The following is a 15937-nucleotide window of genomic DNA, read 5'->3' as shown; positions in this document are numbered from 1 at the left end:
ATTTTAGCTCAGACGATTTACATTTTTGTTTCTTCCAATTAATCTGGCCCCACTCTTTAGTAATTTATAATGAAGAGGGCTCAAGGGTTGAACCTCTTCCACAACTGGCAGAGTTCTTCCACCACGCCCCACTGACACGACTACACACAGAACAAATAATAGACCTAGACAAGCCCACTGAAAAGGAGGAGATACTACAGGCACTAAAACAGCTGACACATAACAAAACCCCAGGGACAGATGGGCTTCCCATTGAATACTACCAGACTTTCAAGCTTCAGACAATCACACCATTCCAAACAATGTTGCAAGAGGCATATGAAAAGGGACAGCTCACAGAATCACAATGTGAGGCGACAATCGTAGTCCTACATAAAAAAGGCCGCGACCCCTTAAACGTTCGCTCCTACCGACCATTATCCTTATTAAACTCAGACTACAAAATATTAGGGAAAATACTGGCAAACTGCCTCCTACCACTGATGACTACTTTGATACACCCAGATCAATCCGGCTTTATACCCGGATGTAACACCTTTGTCAACATCAGAAACTTACTACGCATCATTACCGAGACTATTGGGCTAGATCACTCCCGCGTGGCGGTCTCACTAGATGTGGAAAAAGCCTTTGACACGTTGGGTTGGCCCTTTCTGATGGCAGCATTACAAAAAATGGGATTTGGCGCAGCATTCATGCGCTGGACATCAATAATATACACTAACCCCCAAAGCACGAATCAAAACCGGCGCTATCATATCAGAGAAAATTGACATAGGTAGAGGCACGTGACAGGGTTGTCCATTATCACCACTACTGTTTGTATTAGCAATAGAACCACTTGCTGCGAGATTGCGCAACAAAGCAATAGGATGGGACATCCCAGATGGAGAGGAATTCCGTATCATTTCTTTGTATGCAGACGATGCATTAATATACCTACGCAACTAGACTGAATCCCTCCCACACATATTACTCTTACTTAACACTTATGGAGCCTTATCCGGCTTACGTGTTAATTGGACCAAATCATGCATAGTCCCCATGCAACCATCCCCAGAATCTCATGATAACACGACAATCGATAACGACCTAAAATGGGAACACACAACTTTTAAATATCTAGGGGTCCACGTTTACCATAGCGCTTCTGACTTAAAAGAAGGTAACCTAGATAGAGCAATCAGGACAATTAAAAGCTCCATACCCTTCTGGTGTTCCTTGCCCCTCTCGTCCATGGGAAGAGTAGCCTTGGCCAAAATGATTGTGCTCCCTCGTTTACTGTACTATTTTGCTGCGCTACCACTTATACTACCAAAAACCCTTTTCACACAATTAACTAAGTTGCTGACTGAACTGATATGAGCCAACGGGCATACAAGAGTAGCCATGGCCAAGCTCTACCTCCCCATAGAGAAAGGGGGTATGGGCGCACCTCAATTCGAAATCTATTATGCAGCAGCACAACTTCACTGGATCATGACCTGGCTACAGGACCCCCTAAACCCAGAGGGATGCAAAGTGAGATCACAACTAGGACGCACAGAGGTGCTAGGCTGGCTCATAGGGTGCGAACCCCTTTTACCTCACCACAACATTCTAATGACAGTGGCTGAACGTACATGGAACCGCTATGTATCAAAGGGGGCCCACACACCACTATACTCACCTAAGATTCCACTATTAGCTATACCAAGGATAAATAAACTACACGGCAGACCAGGTCTAGTGACATGGGCTACAAAAGGCATACAACAGGCTGGTGACCTGTTTGACGCCCAGTTTATCACATACATGAAACTCGCAGAGACATACACTCTAGGACCGGGTGGGTTCATTACGCACAGGGCACTTAAAGGGCTGATACGTAAAACATGGGGCCAAGGCAATTCAGAACCACCAACATCACCCACACTGCACGAATTGATAACAGGCGCTGGTACGCAAACAAGCATCTCCTGAATATATCGCACACTACAGGCCTGTCCGGAAATACCACAAGCAAAGTCCAGATGGGACAAGTTTTTACATACACCCCTCACAGAGCAACAATGGTCTATGGCCCTTACAACCACACCGGAAATATCACGCAATGCCCGCTTCAGATATACCCAACTCAACTATCTACACCAAACATATTTAACTCCACTCCGTATAAAACGTATATTCCCAAAAGCTACATCTGAATGCCCAAGGTGTGGAAACACGGAGGCAGATTTCTTCCACATGACCTGGAATTGCCCTCCATTAGTCCGAATATGGCAAGACGCCACTCAACAGATAACCAAGTGGTCGGGCCTATCGCTGAATCCAACACCTGAATCCTGCATACTAGGAATACGCCGTAGGCGTAAAAAAGACCAACAAAAACATAGATGTGCAGATCTAGCGTTCATCACACTTAAACGACTCATTGCAACACAATGGAAGTCGCCTTGCACCCCAGACATACACAGATGGACTAAAGATCTGACTCACTGGACCAACGCAGAAACACAAGTACTACGTACTCTACGGGACATCGGGATTGAGGTAAAAAACGCAGACCTATGGGATAACTTTCTAGAACAACTACAGGAAACGGATGACACACGCCCACCCTAGACCACCGACACAACACCTACACCAAAAATAAAGATACAAGATACCCCGACTGAGAAACCCCTCCCTCATTGTTTGTTGCCCCTCCTCAAAGATAAGAACATGTGACCCCCATACTGTACTCCCGGACTCACCACAGGTCCATCTTGCCTCCCAGGCCTCCAAAAAGGTGACGCCAAGAATCCCAACAGAGCATTTCCCCAACTGCATCAACCCTCTCCCTATTATCACCCTTGTATAATCTCCCCCTCTCTATTTTCCTTTCTCTCCTACAATCTTCTTCTATTTTAAATGTAACCGTATTACAGGTTGTAAATCACAGAGCAAACCAAATGTATAAGTAATTAAAGTGTAAAACAGAAAAAATGCAACTATAAAGCGAAACTACCTGTAACGCAGACTGTTAAAAAATTGTAAGCACTGTTCGATATTAAATAACTGTAGGAAGCTAAAACCAGTCAGCCTACACGGGTAGTTGGTTAAGGTTTCAGGGGGCACCTCTAAGGTGCCCTCTGGGGTGTATGTTACAATAAAATGTACACTGGCATCAGTGTGCATTTATTGTGCTGAGAAGTTTGATAGCAAACTTCCCAGTTTTCAGTGTAGCCATTATGGTGCTGCGGAGTTCGTGTTTGACAGACTCCCAGACCATATACTCTTATGGCTACCCTGCACTTACAATGTCTAAGGTTTGGCTTAGACACTGTAGGGGCACAGTGCTCATGCACTGGTGCCCTCACCTATGGTATAGTGCACCCTGCCTTAGGGCTGTAAGGCCTGCTAGAGGGGTGACTTATCTATACTGCATAGGCAGTGTGAGGTTGGCATGGCACCCTGAGGGGAGTGCCATGTCGACTTACTCGTTTTGTCCTCACCAGCACACACAAGCTGGCAAGCAGTGTGTCTGTGCTGAGTGAGGGGTCCCCAGGGTGGCATAAAATATGCTGCAGCCCTTAGAGACCTTCCCTGGCATCAGGGTCCTTGGTGCCAGGGGTACCAGTTACAAGGGACTTACCTGGATGCCAGGGTGTGCCACTTGTGTAAACAAAAGTACAGGTTAGGGAAAGAACACTGGTGCTGGGGCCTGGTTAGCAGGCCTCAGCACACTTTCAATTCAAAACATAGCATCAGCAAAGGCAAAAAGTCAGGGGGTAACCATGCCAAGGAGGCATTTCCTTACAATAACTCAATAAATAGATTAAAAAAAAAAAAAAAAGAGGGCTAATGGGCTCCTTTCCTCGCCAGCAATAAAGTAGACAGTCTTGGAATGTCTTCCTCCTATGCTTAGTTGGTAGCCTACTAACTATCATTTCACATCATCTACTTTTATTTACCAGTTTCCGTTCTTCCTCCCAAGCTTTCTCACCTATCGGGCCTGTTCCATGGTGTTTAGCTTTGTGTAACAACAGGTGCATTGCAGTATGTTGACCTGATTTGACATGTCTAGTTAAGATGTTTATTTTAATAACAATTATCTTCTGAATATGCTAAGGAGCAGACTAGATTTGTGGTCTTGTAGGTGGAACTGGAAGAGGAGAGGCGTCATTAGAAAAATGTAATTTTGCATGTTTATCCTCCTCATTGCAGAAGAGTGGGGGTCCTGCTGATTGTCAAAAGATTCAAGATGTTGCAACAATGATGAAGAGGAAATAAATGTGACTTCTGAAGCTCTGTGTGGTTGTTTACCATGCATGCAGTGTATTATTGCTAGCCAAGCCATAAAAAAAGTGGTGCTTTAATAACTAACTACATTATCCATGTGGCTGCTTCCAGTAAAGCTCCGTATAAAGAGCACTCACATAGCCCTTAAGCCCACAGCCCCCAACGTGCTACATTTCATACCCTGCTCTTTCTTCCTTATTATATGTTCCCAGATATATCTTTGACATGGACCGTCATCATAAGCTTCCTGTTTATTTTTTGGCCACATGGCACATCTGATGACTTCTGTTAGCTCCCATTGGGCAGCTACGTCTTCCCCTATTGTCAGAGGCTCATTAGAGAGTGTTCTGCTGCTCCAAGCAGCTCTCTATCTACATAATACTTCTCATTGCCCTTCTCCAGCATCTCCAGGATTCATCACCTCAGGTCACTCATGGTCAGCCTTCTTAACTTCTGCGATCATGGCTCAACTCCTCCACCATGACTATACATGTCCTTAGAGCTTTCTGACAAATTAAAGTTCACTGATACAAAGGGCGAACATGGCAAAGGGCGGCTGTAAATACTTCTGAGGTCAGAACCACTTCTGAACTAATTGCCCTCACGTCCTACAAAATATATTCATAAGTTAGTAGTCAAAAAAGGGACTTTATGTACTGAAGGGCTGCTCGTTGATATGAATTTACAGTGGAGCTTATAAATAGTCTGTTATGTTGGCCCTGCCAGGCAATATCCCTGCCTCCTGCTGGACCGCTTCTACTTGTAGAAGCAAATTCAATATATTAATGATCAGCCAACCAAAATGTATTATTTTATAGATATGTTTGCTTGAGAATGCAGGAAGTGGATTTATGTTGGCTTACAAAAATGCCTATATAAAATGTTCTTGCACATGTATTACCCTTATAATGTTGTGCTCTGCTCTTTTCAGGAGTGACCTGGGCCCAGATGTAGGATATGAAGCAATTGGTCTGGTAGATAGCAGCCTGCCTACTGTGGGGGTGTTTGCTAAAGCCACTTCAAAAGACACGCCAAAGTCTGCCACCGAGGAGTCTGGTAAGATGCTGCAGTTCCTGCGCACAGCACAGTATAATTCCTATTAATCTTTTTTTTTTTTATATAGATTAGTCAATGTCAGAGTAAAGAATATTTTTATAAAACAAACAGTACAATGATGTTCGGTGGCATGTGTAGCTGTAGATACACATGCTGTGCAGAAGTCTGCCATCTTGTGTTGGGCTCGGAGTATTACAAATAGTTTTTCTTCGAAGAAGGTTTTCAAGTCACTAGTCCGAGTGACTCTTCCTCTCGGTGATAGTGTGCCTGGGCATCGAGTCCTCTTTTAGATTGTTTTCTTTCCGCCATCAGGTTCGGAAGTGTTTCCTCTCGCTCCGGTGGATCTTGGTTTGGTACTTCTGAACTTATTCTACCTTTTCTATAATATCATTGCTATTGGTTCGATCGTGTGTCCATCTATACTCGATCCGATTTAGACCGTCGGGGTCGGATTTCTCACCCTTCCAAGGGCATCACCCTTTTAGGGCCTACTTCAATGTAGGTCTAATGGAACAAACTCTGTTTCAATTCTGTCCTCTGTGTCACGCTAAATTTCCGTACACCGATCAACTTTCCATGTGTGTAATCTTTGCCGATCTCTAGATCATCGAGAAGAGAATTGTGACACCTACAGATCATTTCGATCTAAAAAGACTCCTCAGGACCGTAGAGCTCTTCGCCTCAAAATGTCAACTAAATCCACAGAAGACACACCGGATATCTTTGTTGTAGAACATACTCAAGAAGAAGTTCGGCAAGGGGCAGTGTTTTCCATCCAAGACTCCGACTACGATCAACACTCCGATGAGGATAGCCACTAGGTGCCTTCGGCGCTGTACGTGAGTACAGCTACCCCATAGCGCCACACAAAAATATTTAAAAAATAATTCAGCACTAGTTGTTGGTCCTCCACTGCCTTCGGGCCATGGTTGGATTTGAAAAAAGTCCAGATGACCAACCTTCGGGTTCAGCACCAAGATTGAAGACTAAAGTGCATTCAGCATCGACCAAACATACTCCTACACCAGTCTCAGAACCGAGCCGAAAATCAGAAAGCACATCTTCTGAGCCAAATAAATCTACACCACCTTTGGAGCCGTGCTTTTGGTTCGAACAAAACACAAACTTTTGGAGTTGAAAGACCCAAGTAGTAAGCAAACTATACATGGTCATACGACCTATTTTAGAGGTGATGGACGCTAAACAGTGGAAAATAAAAATTCTAAAGGACACAGGAAGAATAATTGCCTCCCCTCCAATGTCCTTTAAAAGGAAATTAACTTTTAAAGACACTTCAAAGGATGTACCTCCATCAAAAAAGGTCTTCAAAGATAAACAACAGGAAGAGGCTATAAAACATAAACAGCCTTCCCCACCACATTCTCCTGTTTACTCCTTCCACACCACCATCACACACATCCTCATCATCACATAGGGATGATCTTAGTGGTGACCAACAGGATAGAGATTCATGGGATACATATGACTCTGATCCCATTCTACCAGATGATCCACACTTATATCCTGCTAGACCCTCACCACCAGAAGACACTACTGCATACAGTCAAGAAGTGGCTAGAGCTCCAGCCTATTATAATGTACAAATGCATACAGATCAGATAGAGTAAGATTTCCTTTTTTACACACTAGCGTCTACACATAAACAATACGAATGTCTTCCAATGCTTCCAAGAATGCTCAGACATGCTTCTGATATTTTTAAGGAGCCTGTTCAAGCTAGAATTATCACTCCTAGAGTGGATAAAAAAAAACAATGTGTTCGGTGGCATGTGTAGCTGCAGATACACATGCTGTGCATAGTCCACCGTCTGGTGTTGGGTCGGAGTGTTACAAGTTGTTTATCTTCGAAGAAGTCTTTTCGAGTCACGAGACCGAGGGACTCCTCCTTTGGTTCCATTGCGCATGGGCGTCGACTCCATGTTAGATTGTTTTTTTTCCGCCATCGGGTTCGGACGTGTTCCTTTTCGCTCCGTGTTTCAGGTCGGAAAGTTAGTCGGAATCAACGGAAAATTTGTCGGTATTGTTTCGTTCGGTATCGGGTTAGATTGGAATCGACACCGAATCTTGAAGAGCTCCGGTAGCCCTTCGGGGTAATTTCGATCCCCCGTCGGGGCCTGGTTGGCCCGACCGCGTGCAACATCGAGACTGATGGAACGGACCCCGTTCCGATTCTGTCCTAAATGCCACAGTAAATATCCCTATACAGACCAACATTTGGTCTGTAACTTGTGCCTGTCACCCGAGCACAAAGAAGAAACGTGTGAGGCCTGTCGAGCGTTTCGGTCGAGAAAAACGCTCCGAGACCGAAGAGCCAGAAGGTTGCAGATGGCGTCCACGCCGACAGGACAACAACGGTTCGAGGAAGAGGGAGAAGAAGAAACATTCTCCATCCACGAATCCGATTCCGAAGAATTCGACGTCGAAGAAACCGTGAGTAAGACGTCGAAACAAGCATCACACAGAAAAACAGACAAAGCCCAGGGGACGCCACTGCCGACAGGCCATGGCTCAACCCATAAAGTAGGTGACCGCCCATCGGCACCGAAAAAGGGCGAGCTGGTGCCGAGATCGTCCGACTCAGGTCGAGACACAGGCACGCAGCAATCTCGGGACCGAGATACTGCCACAGAAAAGGGTCGACACCGAGACAGCGGCACCGAAGCTGCTCGGCACAGGGATAGCAGCACCGAAGATGGTCGACGCCAAGAAGGTACGACACCGAAAAAGAGGAAAATCACTTCGGAGCCGAAAACAACAAAAGACGCGGTTTCGGTGCCAAAACGCCCAGCAACCGAACCGAAAGCCATTTCCTACTCAGAGGAACAATCACTGTCCTCCCAACTTCAAAAAACACAGATTTGAGGAGGAATTACAAACAACAGCTGTAGATCACACGCAAAAGCGGATCTTTATACAAAGTGGTACAGGGAAGATCAGCACCCTTCCCCCAATCAGAAGAAAAAGGAAACTAGATTTCCAACAACAAGAAAGAACACCACAAACAAAAGTGGTGAAGAAGGTAACTCCACCGCCCTCTCCACCACCGGCAACTCCTATATCACCGGCACAGACTCCGTCACAATCACCAGCTCATACCACCATGAGCCAAGATGACCAGGACGCATGGGATCTCTGACGCCCCAGTATCGGACAATAGCCCTGAGTCGTACCCCACTAAGCCCTCACCACCTGAGGACAGTACAGCGTATGCTCAGGTGGTAGCTAGGGCAGCAGAGTTTCATAACGTATCGCTACATTCAGAGCCTATCGAGGATGACTTCCTTTTTAACACCCTGTCCTCCACCCATAGCAATTATCAAAGCCTTCCTATGCTCCCTGGAATGCTAAGGCACGCTAAACAAATCTTTAAGGAGCCAGTTAAAAGCAGAGCAATAACCCCAAGGGTGGAGATGAAATACAAGGCACCACCCACAGACCCTGCTTTTATTACATCACAACTGACACCAGACTCAGTTGTCGTAGGAGCAGCTCGTAAAAGAGCCAACTCGCACACATCAGGCGACGCACCACCTCCAGACAAGGAGAGCCGAAAGTTTGATGCAGCCGGGAAAAGGGTTGCAGTACAAGCTGCAAATCAGTGGCGCATCGCCAACTCGCAGGCACTCCTAGCGCGATATGACAGAGCCCATTGGGACGAGATGCAGCATCTCATCGAGCACCTCCCCAAAGAATTCCAAAAACGGGCAAAACAAGTGGTTGAAGAGGGACAAAACATATCCAACAACCAAATCCGTTCTTCTATGGATGCAGCAGATACAGCTGCAAGAACTATAACTACTGCTGTAACGATAAGGAGGCACGCATGGCTGCGCACATCCGGCTTCAAACCTGAGATACAACAGGCAGTGCTCAATATGCCGTTCAATGAACAACAATTGTTTGGACCAGAAGTGGACACTGCAATTGAAAAATTAAAGAAAGACACTGACACAGCTAAAGCCATGGGCGCACTCTAATTCCCGCAGGGCAGAGGCACATTTGGCACATTTCGCAAAACTACTTTCAGAGGAGGGTTTCGAGGTCAAGCCACACAAGCCAGCACCTCACAAACAACACCGTCTACCTACCAGGGACAGTATCAAAGGGGAGGCTTTCGGGGCCAATACAGAGGGGGTCAATTCCCAAGAAACCGGAGAACATTTCAAGGGCCCAAAACCCCTCAAAACAAGCAGTGACTCACAAGTCACTCAACCCCTTCACACAACACCAGTGGGGGGAAGACTAAGCCAGTTCTACAAATCTTGGGAGGAGATAACAACAGACACTTGGGTCTTAGCAATTATCCAACATGGTTATTGCATAGAATTTCTCCAACTCCCTCCAAACGTCCCACCGAAAAAACACAAGATGTCCAAACAGCATATAGACCTTCTAGGACTAGAAGTTCAAGCATTACTGCAAAAAGACGCAATAGAATTAGTACCAAAAACACAAAAGAACACAGGAGTTTACTCACTGTACTTTCTAATACCGAAAAAGGACAAAAGTCTGAGACCAATATTGGATCTCAGAACACTAAACACCTACATCAAATCAGACCACTTTCACATGGTCATGTTACAAGACGTAATACCACTACTGAAACAGCAAGACTACATGACAACGTTAGATCTAAAAGACGCGTATTTCCATATACCGATTGTAGGAAGTTGGCTCTGTATGCACTATTTCAAAGTAAGGAATAGTATGCACAGAGTCCAAGGGTTCCCCTTAGAGGTAAGATAGTGGCAAAAAGAGATAATACTAATGCTCTATTTTGTGGTAGTGTGGTCGAGCAATAGGCTTATCCAAGGAGTAGTGTTAAGCATTTGTTGTACATACACATAGACAATAAATGAGGTACACACACTCAGAGACAAATCCAGCCAATAGGTTTTTGTATAGAAAAATATCTTTTCTTAGTTTATTTTAAGAACCACAGGTTCAAATTCTACATGTAATATCTCATTCGAAAGGTATTGCAGGTAAGTACTTTAGGAACTTCAAATCATCAAAATTGCATGTATACTTTTCAAGTTATTCACAAATAGCTGTTTCAAAAGTGGACACTTAGTGCAATTTTCACAGTTCCTAGGGGAGGTAAGTATTTGTTAGGTTAACCAGGTAAGTAAGACACTTACAGGGCTTAGTTCTTGGTCCAAGGTAGCCCACCGTTGGGGGTTCAGAGCAACCCCAAAGTCACCACACCAGCAGCTCAGGGCCGGTCAGGTGCAGAGTTCAAAGTGGTGCCCAAAACACATAGGCTAGAATGGAGAGAAGGGGGTGCCCCGGTTCCGGTCTGCTTGCAGGTAAGTACCCGCGTCTTCGGAGGGCAGACCAGGGGGGTTTTGTAGGGCACCGGGGGGGACACAAGTCCACACAGAAATTTCACCCTCAGCGGCGCGGGGGCGGCCGGGTGCAGTGTAGAAACAAGCGTCGGGTTCGCAGTGTTAGTCTATGAGAGATCTCGGGATCTCTTCAGCGCTGCAGGCAGGCAAGGGGGGGGTTCCTCGGGGAAACCTCCACTTGATCAAGGGAGAGGGACTCCTGGGGGTCACTCCTCCAGTGAAAGTCCGGTCCTTCAGGTCCTGGGGGCTGCGGGTGCAGGGTCTCTCCCAGGTGTCGGGACTTTGGATTCAAAGAGTCGCGGTCAGGGGAAGCCTCGGGATTCCCTCTGCAGGCGGCGCTGTGGGGCTCAGGGGGGACAGGTTTTTGTACTCACAGTCTTAGAGTAGTCCTGGGGTCCCTCCTGAGGTGTTGGATCGCCACCAGCCGAGTCGGGGTCGCCGGGTGCAGTGTTGCAAGTCTCACGCTTCTTGCGGGGAGCTTGCAGGGATCTTTAAAGCTGCTGGAAACAAAGTTGCAGCTTTTCTTGGAGCAGGTCCGCTGTCCTCGGGAGTTTCTTGTCTTTTCGAAGCAGGGGCAGTCCTCAGAGGATGTCGAGGTCGCTGGTCCCTTTGGAAGGCGTCGCTGGAGCAGGATCTTTGGAAGGCAGGAGACAGGCCGGTGAGTTTCTGGAGCCAAGGCAGTTGTCGTCTTCTGGTCTTCCGCTGCAGGGGTTTTCAGCTAGGCAGTCCTTCTTCTTGTAGTTGCAGGAATCTAATCTTCTAGGGTTCAGGGTAGCCCTTAAATACTAAATTTAAGGGCGTGTTTAGGTCTGGGGGGTTAGTAGCCAATGGCTACTAGCCCTGAGGGTGGGTACACCCTCTTTGTGCCTCCTCCCAAGGGGAGGGGGTCACAATCCTAACCCTATTGGGGGAATCCTCCATCTGCAAGATGGAGGATTTCTAAAAGTTAGAGTCACCTCAGCTCAGGACACCTTAGGGGCTGTCCTGACTGGCCAGTGACTCCGCCTTGTTATTCTCATTATTTTCTCCGGCCGTGCCGCCAAAAGTGGGGCCTGGCCGGAGGGGGCGGGCAACTCCACTAGCTGGAGTGTCCTGCTGGGTTGGCACAAAGGAGGTGAGCCTTTGAGGCTCACCGCCAGGTGTGACAATTCCTGCCTGGGAGAGGTGTTAGCATCTCCACCCAGTGCAGGCTTTGTTACTGGCCTCAGCGTGACAAAGGCACTCTCCCCATGGGGCCAGCAACATGTCTCGGTTTGTGGCAGGCTGCTAAAACTAGTCAGCCTACACAGATAGTCGGTTAAGTTTCAGGGGGCACCTCTAAGGTGCCCTCTGTGGTGTATTTTACAATAAAATGTACACTGGCATCAGTGTGCATTTATTGTGCTGAGAAGTTTGATACCAAACTTCCCAGTTTTCAGTGTAGCCATTATGGTGCTGTGGAGTTCGTGTTTGACAGACTCCCAGACCATATACTCTTATGGCTACCCTGCACTTACAATGTCTAAGGTTTTGTTTAGACACTGTAGGGGTACCATGCTCATGCACTGGTACCCTCACCTATGGTATAGTGCACCCTGCCTTAGGGCTGTAAGGCCTGCTAGAGGGGTGTCTTACCTATACTGCATAGGCAGTGAGAGGCTGGCATGGCACCCTGAGGGGAGTGCCATGTCGACTTACTCGTTTTGTCCTCACTAGCACACACAAGCTGGCAAGCAGTGTGTCTGTGCTGAGTGAGAGGTCTCCAGGGTGGCATAAGACATGCTGCAGCCCTTAGAGACCTTCCTTGGCATCAGGGCCCTTGGTACTAGAAGTACCAGTTACAAGGGACTTATCTGGATGCCAGGGTCTGCCAATTGTGGATACAAAAGTACAGGTTAGGGAAAGAACACTGGTGCTGGGGCCTGGTTAGCAGGCCTCAGCACACTTTCAATTGTAAACATAGCATCAGCAAAGGCAAAAAGTCAGGGGGCAACCATGCCAAGGAGGCATTTCCTTACACCGATACATCCCTTGCACAGGAAATACCTAAGGTTCGTATTCGAAGGAATACATTACCAATTCAAAGTGTTGCCATTCGGAATAACGACAGCACCAAGAGTCTTTACAAAATGTCTAGCAGTAGTAGCTGCACATATCAGGAGGCAGCAAATGCACGTGTTCCCGTACCTAGACGATTGGTTAATCAAAACCAACTCGCTAACAAAGTGTTTACACCACACAGATTGTTATACAAACCCTTTTCAAACTGGGTTTCTCCATCAACTATGCAAAGTCACACCTTTTGCCGTGTCAAACACAGCAATACTTGGGAGCGACAATCAACACAACAAAAGGGGTAGCCACTCCAAGTCCACAAAGGGTTCAAAATTTTCACAAGGTGATACAAGCTATGTATCCAACACAAAAGATACACGCAAAGATGGTCTTAAAACTCCTAGGCATGATGTCTTCATGCATAGCCATTGTCCCAAACGCAAGATTGCACATGCGGCCCTTACAACAGTGCCTAGCATCACAATGGTCACATGCACAGGGTCACCTTCTAGATCTGGTGTTGATAGACCGCCAAACATACATCTCGCTTCTATGGTGGAACAGTACAAATTTAAACAAAGGGCGGCCTTTCCAAGGCCCAGTGCCACAATACGTGATAACAGATGCTTCCATGACAGGGTGGGGAGCACACCTCAATCAACACAGCATCCAAGGACAATGGGACGTACATCAAAGAAAGTTTCATATAAATCACCTAGAATTGTTAGCAGTATTTCTAGCGTTGAAAGCATTCCAACCAATGATAACCCACAAATACATTCTTGTCAAAACAGAAAACATGACGACAATGTATTATTGAAACAAACAGGGGGGAACACACTCGACACAGTTGGGTCTCCTAACACAAAAAATATGGCATTGGGCAATTCACAACCACATTCGCCTAATAGCACAGTTTATTCCAGGAATCCAGAACCAGCTAGCAGACCATCTCTCTCGGGATCACCAACAGGTCCACGAATGGGAAATTCACCCCCAAATCCTGAACACTTACTTCCAAATTTGGGGAACACCTCAAATAGATCTATTTGCAACAAAAGAAAACGCAAAATGCCAAAACTTCGCATCCAGGTACCCACACCGGCAATCTCAAGGCAATGCTCTATGGATGAATTGGTCAGGGATATTTGCGTACGCTTTTCCCCCTCTCCCTCTCCTTCCATATCTAGTAAACAGATTGAGTCAAAACAAACTCAAACTCATACTAATAGCACCAACATGGGCAAGACAACCTTGGTATACCACACTACTAGACCTGTCAGTAGTACCTCATGTCAAACTACCCAACAGGCCAGATCTGTTAACACAACACAAACAACAGATCAGGCATCCAAACCCAGCATCGCTGAATCTAGCAATTTGGCTCCTGAAATCCTAGAATTTGGATACTTGAACCTCACACAAGAATGTATGGAGGTCATAAAACAAGCTAGAAGGCCATCCACTAGACACTGCTATGCAAGTAAATGGAAAAGATTTGTTTGTTACTGCCATAATAATCAAGTCCAACCATTGCATGCATCTCCAAAAGATGTAGTAGGATATTTACTACATCTACAAAAAGCAAATCTAGCTTTTAATTCCATAAAAATACATCTCGCAGCAATATCTGCTTACCTGCAGATTACTCATTCAACTTCCCTATTTAGAATACCGGTCATTAAAGCGTTTATGGAGGGCCTAAAGAGAATAATACCACCAAGGACACCACCTGTTCCTTCATGGAACCTCAACATTGTCTTGACAAGGCTCATGGGTCCACCTTTCGAACCCATGCATTCTTGTGAAATGCAATACTTAACGTGGAAAGTTGCATTTCTCATTGCCATTACATCTCTAAGAAGAGTAAGTGAAATTCAGGCATTTACTATACAAGAACCATTTATTCAAATACACAAAAATAAGGTAGTTCTAAGAACCAACCCAAAATTCTTACCAAAGGTCATCTCACCGTTCCACTTAAATCAAACAGTAGAATTGCCAGTGTTCTTTCCACAGCCAGACTCAATAGCTGAAAGAGCACTACATACATTAGACATCAAAAGAGCACTAATGTACTACACTGACAGAACAAAACTAATTAGGAAAACAAAACAACTATTTATTGCATTTCAAAAACCTCATACAGGAAATCCAATATCAAAACAAGGTATAGCTAGATGGATAGTTAGGTGCATCCAAACCTGCTATCTTAAAGCAAAGAGACAGCTGCCTATTACACCAAAGGCACACTCAACCAGAAAGAAAGGTGCTACCATGGCCTTTCTAGGAAATATTCCAATGAACGAAATATGTAAGGCAGCAACATGGTCTACGCCTCACACATTTACTAAGCACTACTGTGTAGACGTGTTATCTGCACAACAAGCCACAGTAGGTCAAGCTGTACTAAGAACTTTATTTCAAACTACTTCCACTCCTACAGGCTGAACCACCGCTTTTGGGGAGATAACTGCTTACTAGTCTATGCACAGCATGTGTATCTGCAGCTACACATGCCACCGAACGGAAAATGTCACTTACCCAGTGTACATCTGTTCGTGGCATTAGTCGCTGCAGATTCACATGCGCCCACCCGCCTCCCCGGGAGCCTGTAGCCGTTTGGAAGTAATATTCAACATTTGTACATTTGTAAATATATTACTTTAACCTTCATTTTGTACATACTTAGTCATTCCATTGCATGGGCACTATTACTAACATACACAACTCCTACCTCACCCTCTGCGGGGAAAACAATCTAACATGGAGTCGACGCCCATGCGCAATGGAACCAAAGTAGGAGGAGTCCCTCGGTCTCGTGACTCGAAAAGACTTCTTCGAAGAAAAACAACTTGTAACACTCCGACCCAACACCAGACGGCGGACTATGCACAGCATGTGAATCTGCAGCGACTAATGCCACGAACAGATGTACACTGGGTAAGTGACATTTTCCTTATATGAACCCACTTACCTCCTGATTCAAATGTAGTTGGTGCAGCAAGAAAAAGGGCCAACAGTCAGTCCACCGGAGATGCCCCTCCTCTAGAAAAAGAAAGTAGGAAAATAGATGCAACTGGGAAAAGAGTAGCTTCACAAGCTGCAAATCATTGAGAATAGCCAATTCGCAAGCTCTTTTGGCTAGATAAAATAGGGCACACTGTGATGAAATGGAAGAGCAATTACAATACTTCCCTCCAGAACACCAAAAG

The 15937-nt window shown here is 45.8% G+C and overlaps 1 protein-coding gene across 4 annotated transcripts in view; it reads left to right on the top strand.

Moving 5' to 3' along the window:
- AIFM1 (apoptosis inducing factor mitochondria associated 1) overlaps window positions 1-15937 on the top strand; it is a 265356-nt gene that overhangs the window by 209542 nt on the left and 39877 nt on the right. For all 4 annotated transcript variants that reach the window (XM_069213999.1, XM_069214010.1, XM_069213991.1 and 1 more), the window contains one exon: window positions 5195-5319. In XM_069213999.1, coding sequence (XP_069070100.1) covers window positions 5195-5319 — 125 coding nt within the window. The remainder of the gene's footprint in view (window positions 1-5194; window positions 5320-15937) is intronic.

The sequence above is a fragment of the Pleurodeles waltl genome, chromosome 2_1 (assembly GCF_031143425.1).
Source record: "Pleurodeles waltl isolate 20211129_DDA chromosome 2_1, aPleWal1.hap1.20221129, whole genome shotgun sequence".
NCBI classification, from domain to species: Eukaryota; Metazoa; Chordata; class Amphibia; order Caudata; family Salamandridae; genus Pleurodeles; species Pleurodeles waltl.
Note: the sequence above shows the minus strand (reverse complement) of the source record. Positions and strands in the feature narration are given on the sequence as shown.